This window comes from Oreochromis aureus, linkage group 19, assembly GCF_013358895.1.
Source record: "Oreochromis aureus strain Israel breed Guangdong linkage group 19, ZZ_aureus, whole genome shotgun sequence".
Taxonomy (NCBI): domain Eukaryota; kingdom Metazoa; phylum Chordata; class Actinopteri; order Cichliformes; family Cichlidae; genus Oreochromis; species Oreochromis aureus.
The window spans coordinates 10,717,941-10,737,502 of NC_052960.1; the positions used below are offsets into that span (position 1 = coordinate 10,717,941).

Sequence of the window (19,562 nt, forward strand, 5' to 3'; positions counted from 1 at the left end):
TATTGTGTAATATGCAGAATGTAGCTATAATCTAATTTTTAAGAGTCAGACTTCTAGTACACAGTATATTCAGACAATCCAAAATAGTAAGCGACTGTGCCAAGAGTTGTACCTGGTGGCAGATTTCATCCCACTGTCTATGCAGCAGCTCAATACGCTCTTGTAGGACAGAAAGGTCCTCAGCACTGATGTAGCAAGAAAGTGACTCTCTCAGTAAGGTCAGATGGGCCAGATCGCCTGTCCAGCCGTCAAATGTATTTTCCAAATCCTGGAAAAACAACAGTACCACTATTAAAACACTAAACAAGCACCTGAACAATGTAAAAAATCAGCTCAACATACACTTAAATAACTCTACATATATGTCTTACATCTAGATGCACAAAGAAAAGTCAATTTTGAAAATAATCAAGTTGTTACCTTGCAGCGGATCTGTTCAGCTTGCAGATCCTCATTGTGATCGGGAATAGGTTGAGAAAGCTGCTTTTTGAAGGCTCGAAGCTTTTCCAGTGATCCACAAATCCCTTTTTCACTCCTCTCCCAGTCCTGCATTCAACAGATTACAAACACAGGCAAAATTAGAGTTGCTCTAGAAAAGCTGTCCTCACTCTAACTACAACTAGAAGAGATACAAATGCAAGAATTATAGTAGCCATCAAGGTATCCTGAAGTGGCCTGGAATTCATAACGTGCTGGCATACTGTCTGTTTTACCTTTAACAGAGTGGAAAGTTCTTTCTTCTGTTCTTCCAGCCGTATGCTGGTTTGTTTCCATCGCTCCTGGACATCAGTGAGCTCTGCCTGCAGGGTCGCCTCTGCTCGGCTATCAGCTGATAAAAGCAATTGCCTGCCAGCCTCCACCGTCAAGATATAGCTGCCCTGCTGACGCTGCAGCACCTTTTCCTTCATCTGAAAAAGGAAGAAAGGATTCTTATCAAGCTACAACCCTGTTAATTTACACAGATAACGCCCAATCCACAAATGCAGTTGCATGTTTAACGTTATCAGATAATATATTTGTGGTTTATTACACGAAGAACATCACATTGCAACAGCTTCTTAATGTTAGCTAGCCTTTGCTGTCACTGCTGTATTAATGTGTATTACAGTCAGGTTTGTCACTATGTACCTGGACCGCGTCCAGCATAGCACGCGCTTGTTGCAGAGGAACTGTATTCCCTGCCTGAAGTGTCTCTGTACGATGGGACACTTCCAAGAGCCATTTGCGCAGCTTGTCCACCATTTCTCTATACCGCTGCCACTGGCGGATGAGACCGTCAATGATCCCGCGCCTTTGCTGAGCACGTCGCACTACGCCCTGCCACTGGTTACTCAGCAGAGCCAACTTCAGATTGAACTCATCTCTGCAGGAGATTTCAGAAAGACAGGAGATAAAGAAAGGCTTGCAGTGGAGTTTGGTGGTAAACAAAGATCTATAGAGTAGTCGAATAGGTTTACCTGTCATCTACCTGACCCTGCTCTAACATTCTCTGTCCATCACTGATGATGGAGTGGAGGATCTGCTGCCGACTGAACATCTCTGCTTGGAATAACTGTAAGATAAAAAACATAATATTTGTTATGTGTGTTAAGATAATCCAAAGATGCTGCTTGAGGATCATTTTCTTCAAATGGGCCCTAACCTCATGGGCTTTCTGCTGTTCCATCAAACTCTGGTAGTTCCCTGAAATTTCCACAGCCAGATTCTCTTCTGTTTGGACCAAGAACTCCATCCATGTTTCACACTTTTCAAGGAAGGTCTGCTGCTGCAGCAGGAATGACTGAAGCTTGCTGCAAGGAAACAAACAAAAGGTGATCTTATATCTCAGTCACATGGGGAGAGTGGCCTTTACCGAACATTTGCACTGTTTTTTATGGTATTTGTGCCAGCCCTTCATTCATTCATTATTGAATTTATCTAACCTTGTTATTTAACAGAGTATCTTGAATTAAGATGGCTTTAAACCTTTTCAGACTGGCTTGTAATTTTCTTGTCTTACCTGAATCTCTCTGTGGTCTGTGCTGAGGCGGTGGACCAGCTTCTGTTGAGGTTCTGCACGCGCTTAATCTCAGAATCGTTAAGAGGGAGCCGGTAACCAAGCTCATTAAGACGCTCTAACTCAGGTGCCATACTGCTGAATTTCAACATGAGCCTCTGTAAAGCCCAGAAATTACAGAAACATTTCAGCTGTCGAACCAGTACGTGATATTCTGTAATTTTGTTCACCAAACTCAAAAAGGAAAACAGTAAAACAAACCTTGAGGTCCTCCATGCGGTCCTGGATGACCGTTAGGTCAGTAGAGCCATTAGGATCTTGTGCCTTCAGAGCCTCTTCAGCTTCAACTACCCAGGACCCCAGTGATTCCAGTTGATGGTTAAAGGTTTCATAGTCTTGAACTCCAGTCTAGTATAGAAGAATGGCAAAATACTGGCTTGGTAACTGACTGCCTATACAAACAAAAGTACAGTATGTTTCATAAATCTTTTTTTTTTACCTGTAGGGCGGTGAGCTGTCTAGTAAGAGCCTGTTCCACTGCAGCCAGCCGCTGGGTGAGAGAAAGGTGATCGGACTGGATAGCAGATGCTGCTGATGTATCCACCTGCTGTTTCAGCTGCTCTCCCAGTTCTTGGAGAACTTGAAGTGAGGCCTGGACCGGAGCTTGGGACCTGAGCAACTCCTGAAATAAAACACCCATAACATTCAGGGCAATATGTCTTCATTATCAAAACTAAAATACAACATCCAACTGCACCGAACACATGAGGGAATATTTAATATCTTTAACTTTTCCTTCATATCGATGTGGCTTTCACAATGAGGCATTAGAAGTGAAATACTGAGGAGTTGTTCTGATGTTGCAAGTTGCAAAGCTGTGGCTCGACTCACGCTGCATTCTTGGATCCAGTCAGACACCTCATCGTCAGCAATGTCCTTGTTGCAGGTGGTCTTGAGAAGCTGATCTGCTTTTTCCTCCTGCAGCTGGATGCTGTTGCAGCTCTGCTCATAAAGCTCTTTGTAGCGCTGCCACAGCTGAAGCAGCGCTTTGCTGCTTCTGAGACGCTCTCCAATCTCCTCCAGTAAGCCAGTCCATCTAAGTGCAATGACATGGTAATACACTAATAAATGTCTTAAATTCTTTAAAGAAACACCAGTAGTAATGATAGTAATAAGCATAGCACCATGCTAATTAGGTTCACCTTGCGTTGACATCTTTCAGGGCATTGTTGAGAGAATCTGACACTGAAGGGTGGCACTCTCTCAGCAGTTGGTGGGTAACAGCACCAAATTTTCTGAGACTGCTCTCCTGTTTTTCCAGTTCCCCTTGCAAATCCTTCACAGTGACAGATACGGTGGTTAATTCACCAGCGGTTTAATGATCACATTGAGAAACATACCCCTAACATTGCTACAAGATTTCAGAAACTCATATCAATACAGTTAAAGGCTTTAGTCAGAAAACATGTAAAATACACTGAATGCCCCCTTATCTTAATATACCTGCAGACTTTGCACTTGCAGATGAACAGCCTCCAGTGAGCCTGTGAGGAGGCGGAAACGAGACACAGAGTACCTTCCCTCCATCAGGTAGCCATTGATCTCCTCTGAAGCGTGTTTGTATAGAGTCCACTGGTCCAGCACTGACTTCAAGCTGATCTTTAGCTGCCCAATCTGTAGAAGGTGAAATCAAAAACATGTATCTACATCCAGTAAATTTCAAAATCAGGTCAAAGTCAGAGCACGAGAGGGATGGACAAGAGAGGACAGTATAAATGGGCCTAACCCAGGTAATAAAAAAGAAAAAAAAAGAGATTACCAAGTGGTCCAGGTTAGCCCAGGTGTGATTGACACCTTGGAGTGTCTCCATGACGATAGCACAGGCCTCATCAGTCTTATTTTGAACAAGGGCACAGCCTTGCTCTTCGACTCGCTCCAGCTCTTTCTCCTTTTCTTTTACCAGCTCCTCCATTTCCTTTAAAAAATGTGTTTTTATTTAGCAAATACAAAGACAAGATGAAGGGTAAGAATATCTTAATCAGATCTACAGTACCTGGCAGTCTTTTAGAGCATTCTGCACAGATGTCAGATCCTCTATCCGGTGTTTCCTCTTCAGCCTTTCTTCTTGAGTTGCCATCCAAGACTTCAGGGCCTGAATGCTGCTCTCATAATCTAACCACATCTCCAAGAGGCTCTCAAGGAACTGGATCTTTAAGAATTTCATGCAAAAAAATACTGTTAACTTTGGATGTTGCATTGATAAAGGACATTGGGTGAATATGTTGTCGGTTTTATTGTAACATTATCAATGATTGAGTCCTCACCCTCTCATTGATGCGGCCTTGTAAGATCTGCCAGCGCCTGTTCATGGCTCCCAGACGCTCAGCGAAGTCTGTTTTATCACTGCGCTTGCTCTCCACATCCTGACCACTGAGCTGCAGCACTGACTGGTTGACAAAGTCCACAGTCAGCTGCTTACAGCTTAAATCTACTCTGAATCCCTAAAGTGAGGAAACAACAGGAGATTTTATAATAAAAGATCTACAGTTAGAACCAGTAGTTGCATCACCGTTATGATCAGGTTAGGGAAACTCCATGTTTAGAAAGTGAAGTTTTAGCTCTCAACATATGATCTTATTAAGAATTTTATCTAGAAAAAACCTTACTTGCAATGGCAAACTACATAAAAAAAAACATTCATTCCACTAAAAAAGTTATATTTTTGATTTAATAGGAGTTCAGACCACACATGTAAACAAAAACTGTCATGAATCAATAAAAAACGCTCCACTACCTTATATTTTTGCAAATAGTCTTGAATCACACTTGATCCCACAGCACTCTTGAGGTTTTCTTCATCCTCGTCAATGACACTCTCCATCAGCGATATCCAGTTAAACAGCTCACAAATGGCATGACGGGAAGCCAGTTTTTCCATTTGGATCTAGAAAAAAAAAGAGAAAAAAAGAAAAACCGACATGTTGGTAGTTTAAAAACAAACTGCAATGAAAACTTTTGCATGCAAACTGGAGAAGCAGAAAGAGGTAATCCTATTTGTCCTGAAGCAGGTAAGCCTTTTTAGTCTGGCTGCATGTGACGATACCTGATGCAGCTTCTCCTGGACCACTGGGATGCGTGTGAGTAGCTCAGCCCACTGAGTGTCAATACGTGCCAGGTCAGAGCGCAATACCACCGTGTCCACTTTCTTCAGCCGCAGCAGCTGGTTGCCCTCATTAACCACTGAGCTCTTAAGGCTAGACTTTCCCTCAACTTCTTTTGAAAATTCCTAAAAAAGCGAGAAGTGGAAAATCATCCAATCAAAACTATGTGGACCAGACTGCAGCAAAACAGTGCTACTGCAGAAGATAATAACAATATTAAACAAATACAGGCCCAGCATGTACAAAATGAGTATGTAAATTTGTAGTATAAGCTACAGATGAATTGAGGTGTTATGTTCATGCCTACAACTGCCATTAAGTGAGGCAGCTGGTTGGCCAGCAAAAACAAAACAAAACCGATCAACCAATCTGATTGTCTTTGGCCTCACAAGGAAAGCAGAGAGATGATCTCTGACGGTTTCCAGCTCCTGTGGCACTAACACCGCCTGCGTGTTCCAAAACTCCAGACGCTCCAGAGCAGACTGCAGCCATTCGCTCATCTCTCCACACTCCCTTTGATACCTAAAGAAAAAACAATTGAAATTAGACCATGCACTTATTCACTGGATATTTATATCCAAAGCCTAAGAAACGGTCCTTATTTTTGAAGTCTTTCTGACCTGGTCCAGTGTTTCAGAATAGCCTCCAGGCGTTGTAACTCCTTGTTGACCTTGGCAGTGTTGTTGAGCCAGTGTTCCCCTAAGAGTGCGAGCTGATTCTCCAGCGAGGGGCAGCACACTGACAGTAACAGATGTTTACCTTCATCCAATACCTGGTAGAGCTTGTGCTGGTGCTCCGCTAGTCTCCCCTTCAGACCCTTTGCAAAGAAGAAGAAGAAAATGTGTTTCCAGCTAGATAAATATATCTTTCTACTTTGCAGCAAAGACAGGAAGCCCATTTTGAATTGAACCTTTCTTTAAATCTTAATCAGCATGTGAGAGAATTTAAGCAGCTTGTTCCTTTGTCAAAGCTAAACAATTAGCCTGATGTAATAAATTTACACTGAACTCATGTGACACTGTACCTGATACAGTGATATTCTGTCCATAAGCCTTTCTTCAGTTTCTTCAACCAGACTAACAGAAGGTATACTTTCTTCAACAGCCTCCAGATGTTGGTTCAGACTCTGGTAGTCCTGCACCAAACGGCACCAAGTCTGAAAATAAACATCATTATAAATACATATTTAAAATTCAGTCGTCTGACAAGTACATCTTTGCTCTTTTAATCAGCACACTTGTTACTATGTAACTATAATAATATTTTTTTAATTTTACCATTAATTTGATTTTTTGTTGAGAGATTTTGTACTAAATGCTTGCAAACACATCGGTCCTCCTACAGTACAACTCCACCATTATCTCATAGCTACCAACTTTAATATGTAATTTTTTTCAAGGTAATTAAAAAGGCTTTTAAAAATGTGTTTATATAGCTTGTGATGTTCTAATATATAACAAATTATCCATTATCAGAATTTTTGTGACTATGTTAACCTTCCTTTTAAACAAATATGGCATAAATACTCCTTCACCTACCTCTAGGATACACTCCAGTTCGACTCCTTTACTGTGCGCCTCTTTGAGGACTCTCTGAGCCTCAGCCAGTGTCTCTTCCAAGGCTTGGTTTTCTTTGGGAAGCATTAGGCCACTGATCTTCCTGAAGTATGTTTCCGTTAAAATCATATGGGACTCTAGACCCTGGAAGAACTCCTAAAAGAGGCCAGAAACAAAGACGATCAGCTCTATTTGTCTCCTGCATCACAACAAATTGGGTTCAACATGTAACCTTGTTGATTCTTTAAGCCTAAAGGATTTAGCAAGTTGACTATACTTTATGTTTGTCCAGGTGATTCTGGACTTCCTCCACAGAGCTGGCAATAATTCTCTGATCGGCAGCCATCTTGTCTTTAGCTGTGTCCACCAGATCTTTCAGGTCCTGCAGAGCACGTTCATACTGCTCCTTCAGTGCCATGTTCTGGTTCAGCCCACTGCGCCGGGAACCCACTGTCATCACCAGCTCCTCGTAAGAATCCTGGAAAAACATAAAAAATCAGTTTCCGGTTGTGCATCTTTTGAATTTGACGGTAATTTCTTTAGATGATTTCTCCGTGAGCCATCAATCATGTGTGTTACCTGTAGCTTGAGCAGTTTGTTTGTTGAGATCTGATCCGCGTGCAGTGCTGATCCTCTGGTTTTAAGTTCTGTGATTCTTTGTTCAAAGTCTTTCAGGCTCTCCTCTGCACTGGCAATGACCTGAGAGAAACAGATTAGATGTATTAAAGACATTCACAGTAATGTTCTTGTTCTCTGCAAGCTTTAATGGAAGCTTCAGGAGGAATATTAGTCAACTCTTGCATTACCTCCAGTTGTTTTGACGCTGGTCTATCCATTGCTCCAGCTAGGGCTTGCAATATCTGGCATTTGGTCTCAATTAAAGCAGTTTGAAGAAGCTGCAATTCAGTCTGTGTAAGACACGAGATAATTTATAGGAAATTAAGTCCAAATGCATGCATGTCTGGTTTCATAATATAAAGATATAAATGTTGTTTCCTATAGGCTTGTCTTTGTCTTCTGCAACAGTGGCTTAACATAATAAAAAGAAACATTTCCCCAGTGGCTGTCTCTTTAAATCGTCAAACATTAAAGGGCTTGAAAAACAAAAAGCACAATATGAGGCAAACCTGATAGGACGTGAGTTCATGTGCTCTGCTCCTCATTTGGTCACAGCGTTGTCCCAGAGCACAACCCAGAGCTCCTAATCTCTCTTTGAGGCAGTTAAGGTTGTCTTCCAAAAGTACTCGTTCTTCGTGCCTTAGCGCTGAAGATGAAGCGAGCAGAGTTTGGCTGTGCTTCACCTCCTCCGTCATATGCCTCACATCGTTCTCCAAGGTCTGCAGAAGAGGTCAGAATCATCAGCTTGATTTATACTAAATAATTACAAGGAGAAATCTGTAATATGGGAAAGCATTTTGATTGACAGTGTAACACTGCAATTAAAATGACATAGCTATATTTTTAGAACTTTAGCCACATGCTGGTTTAGACGTTACCATTTAACCTATCTGATCGTGTGATTTATTCACTTTAGATTTCCTGCAATATTTACTAAAGCTCCACAAATAAGGCCAATTGTACCTCCTGCTTTTGTAGCTGGGTCTCTGCATTTTCAGCCAGCAGCACTGAGCCAGAGAAGACGTTGTTCTCCACACTATCCAGCCAGGAGGAGGTGGATGACACAGCTGTGTAGAGCTGTTGTTCCATCTGCGCCACCTGTGTCTCACCACCACCAGGCTACATACACATGTACACGGGAAGAATGTACGTTTTCATTGAGACCACATGCTTGAAATAAAAAGTTGCATTTCCAATATTGCATTACAATATAATAACAGAAATGCTAAACCTGCGGGGTGACGTCTTCTACTGTTTGCCTGAAGCTATCGTACAGAGTCTTCAGAGAGGACCCGTCAGCCTGGGTGTCTCCTTTAAACACCGGCCCAGATGTGGACACACGGGAAGCTCTCGAAAAAACCTAAAGGACAAAAAATAAATATTAAACGATCTGCTTTTTTTTTCTATCGAGTGTATGCTAACAGTAATTAAAAACACAGGGATATGTACTGGCTGCTTGTGGTCCTGCTCCAGGGTTTTCTGCAGGAGCTGGAGTTTAGTTTTGAGCTCCAGTCTCAGACTCTCCCATCTCTGTCTCATCTGCTCCCGTCCAGCCTGCGTTTCCTTCTCAGCCAAAGCTGCTGGTGAAAATGGTTCTGTCATACTGCAGGATGACAGAGAATAAATTAGTGCTCTGTTACATTACTTACATTTATATACTGCCATAAGAATGAACCTCATACATATACTTCATATTTTATTATTCAGTTTGAGTGTACATGTATAATATAACTGTTATTAAGAGACCTGGCGCTGCTGGGTGAAGCCTGCTGGATGAGGATCTCCTCTCCTCTGCTGGCAACTGACTGAAGAAGCTTTTTCTGCTCTGCAAGCTGCTCTTCCAGTTCCTACAGTAAAAAACAAGCAACAAAACAACAGTGTTAGACTGTATGTGGCATCACAAAGAAACATTTATGAAGTTATTTGTACAAATGCTCATTAGACCCTTAGGGATACACATGTTTTGGTGAGAAACACAGATTTTTGGCTCCTGTGGGGACATGTCATTTATTGCACACTCACTCCTTTTTACATTCAACTCACAGATGAGGACTCACCCAAAATACAAATTGAAGTTTGTCATCAACATTAAGAGAGTATTTTGTGCAACTTTATTGTGCATTCCTGGGTAATAGTCAAAGAAATCTAATGACAAACTATGTGAGAACGTGTATTTTAGTCTATACTGAACTTAATGAAGGTTAAAAAAAGAAAATCACCTTCTGTCTCTGAAGACTGTCTTGGTGCTGTTGGGTTCGTGTGGTTCGGGCCTGGGCCAGCCAATCTTGTACACTGGGACTCTGAGAGAGGCTAGAGTCTGATTCACTGTCTTCCTGCTCCTGCAGGGAACCCTGTCGGACCAGAAAGTTAGATATAAAATAAATGCTTCAGAAAAAGTAGTATTATCAAATACAATAATTCAAAATTTACATGTGCATTTGTAGTAGACCCATAGCTGATAAATACACCAGTGCAAACTTTGCAAATATGGTAGTCACAGTGAGGACCGAACACAGAGTCAAATATTCTGCATTACATGCACACACATCAGCGGATGACAACATTTAGCACATGCAGCAACCTCACCTGGATGTTACCCTGTTTGTCCTGTAGCATCCTCTGCAGCTCCAACAAACCACCCTTGAGTGTGCGTAACTTCCTCGCCAAATGTTCAGCTTCCTCTCTGGTGTCTGTGCGGCCCCCCCGCAGCAAGTTCTCGCTGTGAACTGACAGCTCTGAGAGGGCCAGCACCTTCTCTTCAATCTCCAGCAGCATGTTCTGCAGCAGTAGGAGGAGAGACGCCAGATCAAACATCGTGTTTCACCGCCTACAGGAGCTCCTCCATCTACACGACAAACTCGCCAGGTATGGATGAACCCCCTTCACCAGCAGCTTTCCCTGTCCAAAGGACAGGGACAGCTCTCATCCTTGGCCCACCTCTTCGGCCTTGCCTCCTGTGCAACATATTACCGCTAATCCTTCAGGCTCCGTGCTCTTCAGCATACATGCTCTCCCTCAACTTACAAACCAGTTTGTCTGTGTAGAACACCATTCTAATTCCAGACCAGCTGTCAGTGCCCATCAGTAAAGATTGTCCAAATGTTTAAAGAAACATTTGTTTTTGATATTACTGACATTCCTTTGCAATCGTTAGAGTCTGCATGTTATTCTACAGCAGAGAATCGCTTCCCACCCTGCTACCTTACACTCCCTGTACTCTAGGATTCCCCTACTTGGATATTCTAGCAGCTTTGTCCCGAGCACCAATCCAGGTAGCGAGCTCTAACTACGCCGCCCTAGGCTTCTAACATGCCCCTGTCGCACAGAGAGATCTGCATAATCTGCTTAAGACTAGTGCTACAGTCACTTAGGTCCAGCCATGTGAAGGCCCCTATTACTCCTCTAATACGCTTGTTTACTCACTGAAAGGCCCCTGACCCCCTGAAATGATCCATGTGTAGTAAGGACAAAATACTGAAAGATGAGATGTAGGTAAATAATCCACTGACAAATCTGATTTGCACTAGTGCTCAGAAAAAAAATCCCTGAGCATTTAAAAAATAATCCCAGACATCCACCTGTCATTTCTGAAAATTTCCTGTTAAATGCATTATTAATTAACCCCACATTTATATTCACAAATCCATTAATATTCTCAAGTACAGCAGTGTTTGAGGCTGCATTACTGTGGGTGAACAGCAGGGGGAACTCTTACTTGACACTCAGCCAGTTGATTCTCCATGTCTGTCTCCTCTGCAAGTTTAGGTTCAAGGAGGGACATTACAGCACTGCGCATATTGCCCAACCACTGGTCCAGTTCATCTGCCTGGGTGTGATAGAGCTGTACGGCCTGTTCCTGAATCTGACCCTCCAGGCGGTCACTGACACGCTCCTGAAGGATGCCACATCCAATTTTAGGTATTATAACAGCTTTCTAAGTTGGTATTAGAGAAATAAAGTTTGATTTATTAATAAAACAACTATTTCTACTATTTGATATGATTTTCACAAAAAATACCTCTAATAATTGTTGTTTCCCCGAGGCTTTCATGTGGATGGTGGCCATCCTCTCAGCTAACACAGCAAGGGAGGACTGCATGGCCAGCTGGTCAGCCATGTCTGAGTCCACAGCATCAGTGGCCAAATCTTCCGTGAAGCCTGTCTGCAGCCGGTCTATTTCTTCCTGCACACTCTGAATCTCTTCTATCAGACCCTTTACGAAACAACCAAAAGTTAGCCGACTCAGTTTACAAGCAAAAACTGAGGCAGTGATATAATGTTTACACAAAATACCATAATCCTATAAAAATAATATTAAAGATTCAAAACAAAGTGATAGGATTTGGTTACAAATACATCTTCGACAAGCCTGACTTTCCTCATCTCAGCTCTCTAATCTTCACAATATGCAAGACCTTTCTGTATGTGACAAACCTTATGTGCCTTTATGTGGCTATCCGGACTTTTATCTCCCTCCAGAGGCTCACTGAGTTTGGCTTCTAACGCCTCCATCTTAGAAGAGATTGATTGGAGTGAACCCTGGTAATGCTGCTGCTTCTCGAGAGCTTCATACAAAGATCTCTGCTTCTCACTGATCTGTAAGACAAAAGAGAGTATAAAAAAGGTCTGAAATACCATTCATACACTCATAATGATAACCATTAACAAGGATTAATCAAATACCAAATTCATATCAGTGCTAAAAACAGCGTTTTATTAAAAAAATGTGCAAATCTACGTGCTGGTAATTGACATTTTTTATTAAAAAAGCATGAAGATGAAGGCTTTCACATACCACATTCTTTAAACTCTCCCAGGAGCGCTGCAGGTCATCTAAGTTGGCCACAGACTCAAAGGTTGGGTCATACAGTTCTTGAATGGGAGCTCTTGTGAGTGTCCCTCGTCCCATCTAAAGGGAAATTTAAAGGGTGTCATCAGCAGTTACGTTATTAAATGGATAGTAACCAGACAGAAATACTTACACAAAGACCCAAATCTAGTGTCATCTACACTACACAAGAGAATCTTTTTACTCAACAACTTCGAACAAAAAGAAGAGAGAAGGCTGAAACCTTGGTTACAGTTGCTTCAGTGTGAGTTATGGGAGAAGGAGAACGGCACACAGGAGGAGAAGAGATCTCGCTGTTAGTGCCCTCCTCACCAGACTCCTCAGTTACAGGTGACAGCAGGGTGTGACAGCGTCCAGCTGTCATCTGGCACACCATGCAGGAAAACAGAAGAGCAGACATGCAAGGTAAATCGGAAAAGATGATGCATAGGTAAGGCGTAGAAAAAAGTAAATGCTCTACAATAGATCTTTCAGAAGCGAATTAAAGAAACATATCCAGGCTATGTTAAAGCTTTAAACAGTAGAATAGGTCAACATATTTGTAGATTTTGTTGTGCATGATGTTCTCTTACCACGACAGCTTGAGCTGCAGGTTTCTTTGATTTCTCCCCATCCATCTCCTGGAGATCCTCAGGCAGACCCTCTACATCAGTCACTGTCAGGAGCATGGTGGCGTGCTTGGCCTTCACTGCCAGCATTTTGCATTTTGAGTTGAGTGAGGCGATTTGCTCCTGGTAACCTTTGATCTTTTGGGCAAGTTCCTATTCAAAAATACAAAATACATCCAGACGTTATATAGCAGTTATGGGTTACATATAAAGCTCAGTATGAAGGACAAGCAGATATCAGGATATTATTGAATCAAAAGAACAAATACAGCAGTGAATACAGCACAAGTTCACACAGTAGGCTCCTGTTTTTCTTAAGAAGAAAGACGGGCAAAGTGAAAGAGTTAAAGTATTGTACTTCATGGTGTAGGATCTGGGCTTGCAGTTCCTGGATGTTGTTGGTGGGGATTGGTCGGTCCTGAATGACCCGGTGCGCTTCCTCTATCAGCCCCTGTAGATCTCTGACTTCCTGTTCATACTGCTCGTACTGCACCACTGCCTCCTGAAAAAAGTGAAGTGAAAGTTTTAATATTACATGATTCGTTAAATCTCAGAATGTAAAAAGAGTCAACCTTTCAAATCCAGCGCGTATTAAAAATTGAAAGAAACTTTGGTTACAAACTTTGAGAGGACTCAAAATACACCTTAAAGGTGTCAAGTAACTTTCTACCAGTATCCAGCATTGTTGCATATTTTCTGTGAATACAGTGTTGACGTTATTGCGCTGCAGCAGTAGTGTCCCCCTGTACCTGTAAGATGTTGCACTGCTGAATGGCTACATGCTGCAAGTGACTGGCTTCTTGCTGCAGGCGCAGAGCTGTGCGACAGATAGCAAGGTTAGGCATCACCTCCTCTGGGACCTGCAGCGCACTCTGACACAGCTGCACGGCCTGAACCTGCTGCTTGAAGCTCTCCATATCTGCCAGCAGACGCTGTAAAAATGTAAAGTTAATATTGCATGAAAATGTTTAAAATACACAAGATGAAAAGTGAACATTTGAGGCTCTTTATTAACAATAAATAAATAAAAGGCATTCATGTTTTCTGGTTACCTGTCTCTGAGCCAGCTGTTCTTTGAGGCTCTGGCGTGCCAACTCTGGTGAAGTCAGTGTAGCTTGGACCTGCTCCAGAGCAACATGGAGGGCCTTCACTTCATACTCCAGGGCTTCCATACTCTGAAGACAGACGTAAGATAATTTTCACAAAGTGCTACGAGTATTAATGCTCCTTTGGGTAAATTCTACTAGTAAAACATGATTTTAAACTAAAATAGAGATGATCAAAAATCTTAACAAGTGAAACAAAAACAAAATCTTTTATTTTTCTGTACCTTGTCTGCATCCTGCAGACTCTGCAGTCGTGTCTTGATGCTTTGCTGAAGCTCCTCAGTGTGTCGACTGAGCTCACAAACCTGCTGGCTCATAGACTCGACCTGCAGCACCTCAGACAGAAGCTCTACTTTCTCTGCCATGGATTCAAGGTCTCCGTGCAGCTCTCGAGACTCACGCAGGACAGCCTGAGTACAGAAAGAGAAAGGTTAGTGGTACGGTGTCCAGAGGGTCACAGGATTGTTCCGTACAACAGCTAACTTTGCCATAGACAAAAAAACTGAACCCATTTATGACTAATAGCACTAATAACACTTTAAAAAACACGCCAGCTCACCTGGTACATCCGTATCTGTTCCTGCAGATGAACAGAGGAGTTCCAGATGATGTTTGCCCTCACCAGGCTTTTGGCTTTTTCTGACCACCTCACAATGAAGTCCAGCATCTCATTATACTCATCTAAATAACAGACAGCCTGAAAAGCCACAATAAGAAAAATTAAAATCTCTTTACCTTTATTACTATGTTGGACTTATATAACTTATTGTTATGGAGGCAACCTGAACAAACAAACCTTTTTGAGCCAGTTGTTTCTACAGTCTGCCAGTCTTGATGTGTGATGATGCATTTCTGACAGCTTGCTGATGGCATCACTTAGCTGTTTGGCCAGCAGGGGGTTTCTGCGGCCAAACTCTTGTACAGCTGCATCGAGCTCTGCGAGAGTGCGACCGCAAGTATCCAAGTCTTCAAAAAGACTCTGAGAAAAAAAATCGGTGCATAAAAGTTTATATCAATTATTGTTCTCAATGAAAAAAAAGTGTCATTTCAGAGTTTCCTTTATCAACAACACATAAAATACGATCAAACACAAAGTAAGCATTCTACCTTGACCTCTTCTTTGGCGTGGTCAACATCAGGAGATTTTTCCTTAAATTTAGTGGAGATGGCTTTGAGTTTCTCTGACATGTCATGGATTCTGGAGCTGAAGTCCTCCTTTATTTCTCTGGTTTTCTGATTTTCTCTCTCCTTGGAAAGAACCTGGAAAATAGACAAGAAAAGACGTGACAGAAGTGACAAATGCTACAAATGTAACTAAAGCCCATTGATGTCTAGTTTATATTCCGGGCTGTGTGTGTTGTAGAGTACCTGATCCTCAATAGCACCCAGAGCGAGCGAGACCTCTGCTAGTTGCATGGAGATTTCTGAAGGGAGTATAGTGTAGAGGTCCAGGTACTTGCTCTGTTGTTGCTCTGCTAATTTATCCACATTCTGACGATAAGTGATCACATCTCCATGCACAACCTATGCGCAATAAAGAGAAGACCTATTTAGCCTTTTTTAGCATCAAACACTTTCACTGATATTAGCCATTAAAGAACAGAAAAATTTGGAGACTTAGTCGAGGTATAGTGTACACATGCATAGCAACAGTGTTCTTTTCAGACATAATATATTCACAAATTGGACATTTCTCTGTTTAGATGACATTTTAGATGGCAGATATACCTCAAGCTCCTGCAACAGAGAATCAATGTCTGGAGTGGGATTGAGAAGAAGTTCCCTGGTCTCCTGTATCCAGGCTTTTACAACACTAAGTTCCTTCTCCACTTCCTCTCTGTCCCTCAGCTCCTGAGCTGCCTGAGCTCTTTTGGTCCTGGACTGTGTCAAGAGGCTGAAGACAAATAGATAATTAATTCATCTTATATTCTGAACAGCAACATAGATCCAACTTCATTTTGAAGAGAACTTTTTCATCTCTGATTGCTACAGATGGACTTCTTTAAAGTTTCTCATCCTCCTACCTTTCCATTCGGTCTTGTACAGCTCTGATCTCCTTCAGACTGGGCAGCTCATCTTGTCCATTTGTTGGCGAAGGCACTTCCACATCATGCAGCAGACTGAGTGCGTACTGGCGCAGCAGCATCAGGGAGGACAGTTCCCGCTCCAAGTCTTGGCTCAACAAGTCATGCTGATCTAACAGAGACTGCAGAGTGGCTTTGGAAGCCTTCTCCACGGCACTGTCAGGGAAACGACTTTGGAGCTCATCGCAGACCGCTTTAACCTTCACCATCTATATAAAGAAACATATTTATAGATATTTTCTACTGCAAATCTTTATTTTTCCATACTTCGCAATACATTATTTCTCCCCATTGGTCGCAGTGTACCTTCTCTCTGAAAGTCCTCCATTCCTGTGCGGTGTCCTCAAGTACTCTCTCCTGTCCCCGTGCTACACTGCGTAATCGTGTCCACCGCTGCCACACAGTGGTCATGGAGCGACTGATGGTGGCCTTGCTGGCATCACTCCCCACCAGCTCCAGCTGAGCTGCCTGTTCCTCTAAACCACTCAGCTTCTCTTGGAAGCCATTCACCAGAGATACAAGGGACTGAAAAAATTGAAAGAATGTCAGCAGCATGAAGCATTAACAGAAGCACCACCTATTGAATAAAATAATATCATAGGCTATCATACTCTGTGACTGCCTAGCTTGTCTTCAGCCTCTTGGCTTGTGGCTGCCTTTGCAGTAGAAAATTCAGTCAGTTTCTTTTCAGCCTCATTCATAAGCTCAATGACAGTCTGCCTTGCTTCCTGGTATGACTTCCACTGGGCCACACAGCTGAGAAATACAGAATATATTCAAGTATAAAGTACCACTATAAAACACCAACAATAAACTGCAGATAAAGGGCAGATTGCATGATCAGACTCTTTTCTTATTACCTGTGAAGGACTTCCTGGTGACACTGGAGCTGATCTCGAACCTCCACGCCTCTCTGCTTTGCCGACTCCACACTCACCCGTAGCTGCTCTTTAGCTGTAGGGTTGACCAGTTTCTCCAGCTGAGGAAGGAGGGTTTGCAGTTCCTCTAGGTGGATGAGAAACTCCTGCTCTGTGGCCATGATATCCGCCTGCTGCCTCAGACACTCTTCATAGTTCTCCACATCCACACCCAAGCTAGCTTGCTGCAGGAAAGATACGGCATCTTCCAGCCACTCGCACGCTGCTTGCATCCTGAAGTGGTATTTCTGACACAACACCAAGGCTTCCTCCAGAGTAATCTTAATTTTAAAAAATCAAATGAGAAAAAAAATGAAAAGGAAATGTCGATCTAATTCACTGAACAGCTAACAACTTTAAAAATGAAACATTTCCATTCACTGAAGATGTTCCCACCTGTTTGGCAGTCAGTGCCTTCTGAACATCTGCCTGTAGCTTTGCCATTTCTTCAAGACTTGTATCTACATGGGCTGGGACAAGCTCATTGGCACTGATAAACTCCTGTTTTTCCCTGCTACTGAGAGCAGCCACAATTCTCAGTCTGGACTGCACTTCTTCTTGCATGATTTGCTGCTTCCTGATCTCCTCCTGGACCTTCTCCACCCTGACATCCACAATCACAGCACAGTCCAGATCATCCCTGACTTGCTGCAGCCAGTCCAGGGTCCTTTTCATCTCTGTCTCAAAGTCTTTGCTTTGGATAAACCTGTTCTCACATTCTTCAATCAGCTCCCCTACTGCAGCTTGTAAGGATCGCAGCTCCTCTTGCCAGAGCACCACTTGCTCTTTCGAGGCATCATGGGCTGCTTGGTCCACACGAGGAGCAAGAGTGTCCATCTGCTCCATGAGTCTTGACAAATGAGAGTTGGCGCTCTGGAGACTCCCTGCCAGAGCGTGGTAGTTCTTTAGCCTCTCCTCAGCGGACTGCGTTTCTGCATTCACTTTAACCAGCTGCTCTTTTGTGGCCTTTAACTCAGAGTCAACCTGCATAGCCATCGCCTTGTGGTCCTCAAATGATTCCAAGGTTTCGTCCAGATGCTCCACTTTCTGTTCCACCAACCTCTTCAGTCCATTGTACAGGCTCACGAGCTGGGTCATTTCCTCCGGGCGCCACGGCTGGCCAGTGCTACGAAATCCCTCTTTCTTCTGGTTCAGTTCACTCACTGCTAGACCCAGGTTGCTCAGATCTTTCTGAATTGCTTTGTAATCACTCTGCAGGCTGACGACTTCTTCTGTTTGCAAGCCTACAGGCTGAGTCCCCAGATTATTATACTGTTCCTCAAGTTCTTTCAGTGCTTTGTGAGTGATATCTATGAAAGACTTGTACTCATTCCTTGTAATAATGGCCTGCTGGATTTTCTCCTGTTTCTCTTTGGCTAGTGCTAATATGCTGTTATACTGCTGAGGAAGGTTGTTAAGTTTTTCATCTAAATAGCAGTGGTCAACTTCATTCAGAGTCGGCAATATTTCCTGGCCAGCTCTTTGTACAATTAGGAGGAGGTTCTCATACTCAATTGCCTGCTCAACTATTTGTTGATACTTCAGCAACTGTGCTTCCAGTTCAGCGTCTCCAACCATCAGGTTTATTTCAGGAAAGGTGACTATATCAGCTTGCTTCAACCACTGGCATATTTTCTCTAAATCAACCTTGAAATACTTCCTAGAGATAAGCACTTTTTCAAGTTCTTGAAGTTTCTGGCCACATCTATGAAGGGTTTTGTCAAAGATACTTTGCAGCTCCTGCAGCTTTGTGAGAATCTCATTCCTTTCTTCCTCACTCGCATCCCTCATCAGGTCTCTCCCCTGAGACCAGAGGGATGTCAGCTCGCTCTGGTAGGCCTTCAGACTGCTCTGGATGTTGCGACAGGTTCTGACCTGCTTGGCTAGGTCATCAGGTAACAAAGCAATGTACTCCTCTGCCTGAGCCTTCTTCTCATTCTGCTGGACCCAGGAGATGGACTGACTTACAGCCATCAGGAACTGTGTCCTCTCAGTAAAAGCTTTGCTGAGGTGTTTTCTTCGCTGCGTCACCTTCACGCTTAAAGATTCTACCTCAGATTGTGTGTCGGAAATCAGCTGCTGCAGATGCTGTCGTTCACTGAGGCCCAGCCGCGCTAACACCCTGTCAGCGTCGGCCATGGCCTGAGCCAGGAGGAGCTGCTTCGCCTCCAACTCACTGCAGATGCTCAGGTGATCAAAGAGAAAGCTCTGAGCTAGCTCAGGAGGAGGACTCATTTTCATGGCCTCAGACAGGGCAGGCTGCTGCTCTTCAGCCCAATCTCGAGCCTCTTTCAGACGGGCCTCCACTTGATGCATATCCTCTAGGGTCACGACTGAGTCTTGGATTTTTCTTTCAATTAGGTTTTGCATCTGAGACCACCGCTGCTCAAAGTGGCTGATCTGCTCTTTAACCAGCTCTTTGTCATCCAAGTTCAAATGCTGGATGACTTTCTGTTTCTGATCCTTGAGGTCCTCAAGAGTGCCTTTTTGCTCTTCAAGAGTTATTGCAAGCTTCCTCAAGGCCTCCAAATGCTGAGATGAACTTTCAGCATCCGTTCTGTGAACACACACACACACAAAAACATTTCCTCAAATTTGTGGACACATAAAGATGACATTTTGATTTTGATTACGGAGCTGAAATTCAACTCTAGGAAAAAAACCTCT

At 43.0% G+C, this 19,562-nt stretch overlaps 1 protein-coding gene across 1 annotated transcript in view; it reads right to left on the reverse strand.

Moving 5' to 3' along the window:
* The window catches only part of syne1b (spectrin repeat containing, nuclear envelope 1b), a 76,223-nt gene that overhangs the window by 12,010 nt on the left and 44,651 nt on the right, over nt 1-19,562 (reverse strand). Inside the window, exons 77-127 of the mRNA XM_039602887.1 lie at nt 17,292-19,452; nt 16,839-17,176; nt 16,590-16,734; nt 16,285-16,503; nt 15,919-16,187; nt 15,623-15,788; nt 15,263-15,418; nt 15,002-15,154; nt 14,691-14,873; nt 14,454-14,591; nt 14,119-14,304; nt 13,841-13,963; nt 13,538-13,720; nt 13,147-13,290; nt 12,753-12,941; nt 12,404-12,544; nt 12,127-12,240; nt 11,766-11,927; nt 11,350-11,544; nt 11,047-11,223; nt 9,918-10,109; nt 9,551-9,682; nt 9,078-9,178; nt 8,781-8,934; nt 8,563-8,691; nt 8,295-8,450; nt 7,841-8,050; nt 7,520-7,621; nt 7,293-7,412; nt 6,991-7,191; nt 6,696-6,869; nt 6,182-6,313; nt 5,778-5,974; nt 5,547-5,679; nt 5,100-5,282; nt 4,791-4,940; nt 4,321-4,497; nt 4,050-4,205; nt 3,816-3,971; nt 3,500-3,670; nt 3,199-3,332; nt 2,888-3,092; nt 2,496-2,678; nt 2,258-2,404; nt 2,000-2,154; nt 1,643-1,790; nt 1,458-1,552; nt 1,129-1,363; nt 714-908; nt 421-546; nt 113-268 (exon numbers count right to left, since the gene is read on the reverse strand). Of these exons, the coding sequence (XP_039458821.1) occupies nt 113-268; nt 421-546; nt 714-908; nt 1,129-1,363; nt 1,458-1,552; nt 1,643-1,790; nt 2,000-2,154; nt 2,258-2,404; nt 2,496-2,678; nt 2,888-3,092; nt 3,199-3,332; nt 3,500-3,670; nt 3,816-3,971; nt 4,050-4,205; nt 4,321-4,497; nt 4,791-4,940; nt 5,100-5,282; nt 5,547-5,679; nt 5,778-5,974; nt 6,182-6,313; nt 6,696-6,869; nt 6,991-7,191; nt 7,293-7,412; nt 7,520-7,621; nt 7,841-8,050; nt 8,295-8,450; nt 8,563-8,691; nt 8,781-8,934; nt 9,078-9,178; nt 9,551-9,682; nt 9,918-10,109; nt 11,047-11,223; nt 11,350-11,544; nt 11,766-11,927; nt 12,127-12,240; nt 12,404-12,544; nt 12,753-12,941; nt 13,147-13,290; nt 13,538-13,720; nt 13,841-13,963; nt 14,119-14,304; nt 14,454-14,591; nt 14,691-14,873; nt 15,002-15,154; nt 15,263-15,418; nt 15,623-15,788; nt 15,919-16,187; nt 16,285-16,503; nt 16,590-16,734; nt 16,839-17,176; nt 17,292-19,452 (10,447 nt within the window). The remainder of the gene's footprint in view (nt 1-112; nt 269-420; nt 547-713; nt 909-1,128; nt 1,364-1,457; nt 1,553-1,642; nt 1,791-1,999; nt 2,155-2,257; nt 2,405-2,495; nt 2,679-2,887; nt 3,093-3,198; nt 3,333-3,499; nt 3,671-3,815; nt 3,972-4,049; nt 4,206-4,320; nt 4,498-4,790; nt 4,941-5,099; nt 5,283-5,546; nt 5,680-5,777; nt 5,975-6,181; nt 6,314-6,695; nt 6,870-6,990; nt 7,192-7,292; nt 7,413-7,519; nt 7,622-7,840; nt 8,051-8,294; nt 8,451-8,562; nt 8,692-8,780; nt 8,935-9,077; nt 9,179-9,550; nt 9,683-9,917; nt 10,110-11,046; nt 11,224-11,349; nt 11,545-11,765; nt 11,928-12,126; nt 12,241-12,403; nt 12,545-12,752; nt 12,942-13,146; nt 13,291-13,537; nt 13,721-13,840; nt 13,964-14,118; nt 14,305-14,453; nt 14,592-14,690; nt 14,874-15,001; nt 15,155-15,262; nt 15,419-15,622; nt 15,789-15,918; nt 16,188-16,284; nt 16,504-16,589; nt 16,735-16,838; nt 17,177-17,291; nt 19,453-19,562) is intronic.